The sequence below is a fragment of the Glycine soja genome, chromosome 1 (genome assembly GCF_004193775.1).
Source record: "Glycine soja cultivar W05 chromosome 1, ASM419377v2, whole genome shotgun sequence".
Lineage (NCBI taxonomy): Eukaryota > Viridiplantae > Streptophyta > Magnoliopsida > Fabales > Fabaceae > Glycine > Glycine soja.
The window spans coordinates 56,850,496-56,855,157 of NC_041002.1; the positions used below are offsets into that span (position 1 = coordinate 56,850,496).

The 4,662-nt window shown below is 33.4% G+C and overlaps 1 protein-coding gene across 1 annotated transcript; it reads left to right on the plus strand.

Moving 5' to 3' along the window:
- Positions 1–2,770: 2,770 nt before the first annotated feature.
- On the plus strand, positions 2,771–4,252 carry LOC114367895 (2-hydroxyisoflavanone dehydratase). Its single transcript, XM_028325149.1, has one exon. It carries the CDS (start codon positions 3,039–3,041, stop codon positions 3,996–3,998), a length of 960 nt encoding a protein of 319 aa, XP_028180950.1. The 5' UTR covers positions 2,771–3,038; the 3' UTR covers positions 3,999–4,252.
- Positions 4,253–4,662: the final 410 nt, after the last annotated feature.

Here is a 4,662-nt window from a genome sequence, read left to right on the forward strand (position 1 = left end):
CTCCTAGCAAAATAAAGTTTGTCTTGTGTACTCAAAGTGGTGGGATTGATAATGTTGGATTTAGTTCACAAGATGTTGATTACTTGAGTAAAAAGAGACAGACAATTAGAAAAAAGATATGCTCAATCAATATTGACATATTTCAAGAGTTGTTAGTTGAAAAATCTTGGATTTTTTCAAATATGAGAAGGACGAGAAGAAGAGTATTTGAGAATTCGAATTGAACGAAACCAATTGCTGGTGTGATGTCGCAACAACGCCAACATGAGTAGTTGTGAAGACGAGAGGGTGCGTGAACAAAAATGCAGGTGTGATGCCCGCACCAACACCGACGTGAGGGAGTTGTGAAGACTAGACGTGTGAAGAATAGAACGAACAATGCAATACCTCAACAAAACGTGAGTCTTCGTGAACGTGAAAACAAAACGTGTGATTATTGTGATTATTTCCTGATTCTTGCTTTGTGGTATTTTTAAAATTATTTATTATTTGATTTAATTAAAGAATTACTGCGTGATGTGACAATTTGTGATTGGTTACTTGTGTAAAGTCTTTTACATGACAGTGCATATACATTTTCCTCTTATATTTATCTTTAAAATCAGAGAAAAAAAAAAGATTATACATTGATCATGTATGAAGTTTTAGACAGTTATCTAATCTCAATTCATCGTATATGATAAGTTTGTTGATTTTTAAAATAATTATTTTAAAATAATTCAAATAATAATTTATGATTTGATGACTATAAAACTATTTTACACTATTATTCTATAGATATTAAACTTCTAAAATTATTAAAAATGACTTTTTCATGTATCAAACTGAATATTGATATTTTATAAATACAATATTATTTTAAGTGAACAGTTTTCAGACTTTTCTTTTAAAAATTATTTATAGTATCTTTGATAGGAATGAAATAAATATGTGAAAAATGGGATAAAAAAAAAGTAAGACAAACACAGAATGAATAGGGAAGAAAGAAATAATAAAATAAAAGATATTTGATTGTGGTCAGCTGAAAATCAATTATTTTGTTGAAACAAGATAATCGATTTAGTCTTGAATGGCTCCCGGCGAAGAGAAGTTGGTGCTTCTTCTCAGCGGTTATCTTCCTGCTCTGTAGTGTGTAGAGATTTAGTCTTGAATGGCTTCCAGCAAAGAGATAGAAATACAGATTCTGCCGGCTATCCATGTGTACAAGGATGGCTCATGGGGTCTCCAATAGTCCCACCCTCCCTCCATAAACTTCTGCAACTTAATTCTAAATTTATCTCTAAAAATATAATTTATTATCAAATTAATTTTTAAATATTATAACTTAATAATAAAATGGTTTTATAAATTTAATGATAGAATCAATTTGTCATGTTTTTTTCACATTGGCATAGATGAAGTATATAATTTATTCTTTAATCAAATTTAACAATAAAACAATAAAAAAATCCCTCCTGAATTTGATTCTTTTTATCTTTCAAAAATTAATTTATCATCACCTCACACTTTCATAAATTAAAATGAGTATTTATCCAAAAACATCAACTACCAAAATTCACATTTGGGTCTTAGTTTTTTTAAGACCTTTATGATTTTTGCATTTCATTTATTCAAACTTTTTGCCATCATGGTAGTCAACATACGAAAACAAGTAAAATATCGCAGAAGATACATTCATTACATTGTATTGTATTTGTGTAATGCTTTGCTTGGGCCTGACCAATAGTTCAGTGGATCCAATTAAGCAGGATTTTAAATCACTTATATTGGACTTTACGTAGGAACCATTAAAAAATCATATTGGACAATTGGGCCTTGTCTTTTCATAATTGAAATAGTGTAATTAGTCATACAGGAAAGAGTAAGTCATACAGGAAAACTACAGTGTGTGTATATACTACATATTTGATCTAAATTGCTTTGAAACTTTATAGAAATTTGTAAACCTTATATTTAAAAACATTTAAAAATATTTGTATACCTAATCTATTTTTTTTTTAAATGAAACGTATTATGTTTGAATGAATTATTAAATATTCATTAGTTGTTAATTTTATAAAATATTATCTGAATAAAGTAATAAATAGGTTTAAGTGCACTTTATATTTGAGTGAGAGTTTATACACTATATATTAGATAATATTAATTTTTTAAAAATAATTACAATTAAAAGCAAGTTTAAAATGAAATAATTTATATTTGATTTTTTATTTAGAAGTTTATAATAAAGTTTAATATAAATATTTTTTACTAACGCAAAAGTTACACTTTCTTTTGGTGGAACATACTGTTAAAAGTAAAATAATGGCGCAATAACAAACAAAAAACACGAGGGTTTTCTTTTTCTTTTTACATAAAATCTTAATTTTCCCGCATAATCCACTTTTGAGGTTTGTGGCCACGAGCCCAACATGCTATTAGTTCCTGTAATTTGTCATTGGCCTCATAATTTTTTGCGGAATAAATTTAGGTTCTTAATTTCAAATTTCGTCTAAAACGTAAAAAGTAGAGTAATAAAAGGCACCTTCAAAAGTAAAATTAAACCTTTTAAAAGAATATGTATGTATCGGAACTCAAGTTTATCCTTTTAGCTTTTTAGCATAAAATAATTGAAAGTCATTTTTGTCCTATTACACCCACCCATGCTTGCTTGGTAGGTGGGGTTGACATGTTTGACTGCACGTGATTCGAGTAGGTTTAAATATTTTATATAAACATTCGAAAAACAGTATTTGATGATCGAGTCGGAAAAATAGTATTTGTAACCACATTACAGATATCTAAATATATGGGTATAGTGAGAGACAATATATTTAAATGTTACTCATACAAATTAATTATAATCATGGTCAAAATGTGGACAAGTCTTGTACTAGTTGCTCGTTTTTAAATTCTCATCATCAAGATTCCCGCTACCTACTCCCCTAGTTGTAAAATTCATTTCAGCAACTAGAAGATGGCTATCTGATTATAAAAGTTATTCTTTTTTCACGATCTATAAATAATTTCACCCTAACCCGCAGAAGATTAGGAGTAGAATGGCGAAGGAGATAGTGAAAGAGCTTCTTCCTCTAATTCGAGTGTACAAGGATGGCAGCGTGGAGCGTCTTCTAAGCTCTGAAAACGTGGCAGCCTCCCCTGAAGATCCCCAAACTGGAGTCTCATCCAAAGACATAGTCATCGCAGACAACCCCTACGTCTCCGCTCGCATTTTCCTTCCCAAATCCCACCACACTAACAACAAACTCCCCATCTTCCTCTACTTCCACGGTGGCGCCTTTTGCGTCGAATCCGCCTTCTCCTTTTTCGTCCACCGCTATCTCAACATCTTAGCCTCAGAAGCCAACATAATAGCCATCTCCGTCGACTTCAGACTCCTCCCACACCACCCTATCCCTGCTGCCTACGAAGACGGTTGGACCACCCTCCAATGGATTGCTTCCCACGCCAACAACACCAACACCACCAACCCGGAGCCATGGCTACTCAACCACGCCGACTTCACCAAAGTCTACGTAGGAGGTGAAACCAGCGGTGCTAACATCGCACACAACCTGCTTTTGCGTGCAGGTAACGAATCCCTCCCCGGGGATCTGAAAATATTGGGTGGATTACTATGCTGCCCCTTCTTCTGGGGCTCGAAGCCAATTGGGTCGGAGGCTGTTGAGGGGCACGAGCAGAGTTTGGCCATGAAGGTCTGGAACTTTGCCTGCCCTGATGCCCCCGGTGGAATCGATAACCCCTGGATCAACCCCTGTGTTCCTGGGGCACCCTCTTTGGCCACTCTTGCCTGCTCTAAGTTGCTCGTTACTATCACTGGCAAAGACGAGTTCAGAGACAGAGATATTCTCTACCACCACACCGTTGAGCAAAGTGGCTGGCAAGGTGAACTTCAACTCTTTGATGCTGGCGATGAGGAGCATGCTTTCCAGCTCTTCAAGCCTGAGACTCATCTTGCTAAAGCCATGATCAAACGCTTGGCTTCTTTTCTGGTTTGATGGATGGCTTGTCATGAGAGATTCCAAACATAATAAATCGTGCGTGCCTTCACCTGTCTTGTCTACTACTCCAGTTTTAGATTGAATTTTATGTTTTAGTTATTATTCAACAAAAACACAATAATTCCCTCTCCCTCGTTGTTTTTGTTTTTGTTTTTGTTTGTCACCATTATCGATACCTATCACTGTATGTGGTCATTATTCAACAAAAGGATGCCGTACACTCCTGAATTAATATTTCAATTTTCAATTTAGGCTGTTGTCGGCTAGATGAATTCAACGAAACTAACACAGCAATTCCAACTCATGACCTAGGTTAACTTCAAGTTGCGGTAGTACAAACATGTTGGATATCTAACAAAAACACAATAATGCAACTCTGAATGAATGTGCCTACTTTGTGAAAGATTTTGGTTTTTTTCTATCTTAAATGAAATAATATGAGGGGAATTCAGTAAAAAATAAAATAAAATCTTCTTTTAATTTTTTAACGATTTGAAGTATCATTTGAAGATGAAGTACTTAACAGTAAAATTATTTTAAATTAACATTTAAATGGGTATCTCTATGATTAAACGGAATTTTGAAGTAAAATATATCGGAAAAAATTAAAGTAAAAAGATAAAAATTTCATTTTATCGTATTAAGAAAAATAAGAATACTT

Excerpts from the sequence above, each read along its gene's own strand:
- LOC114367895 (XM_028325149.1), top strand. The coding sequence starts at position 3,039 with ATGGCGAAGGAGATAGTGAAAGAGCTTCTTCCTCTAATTCGAGTGTAC.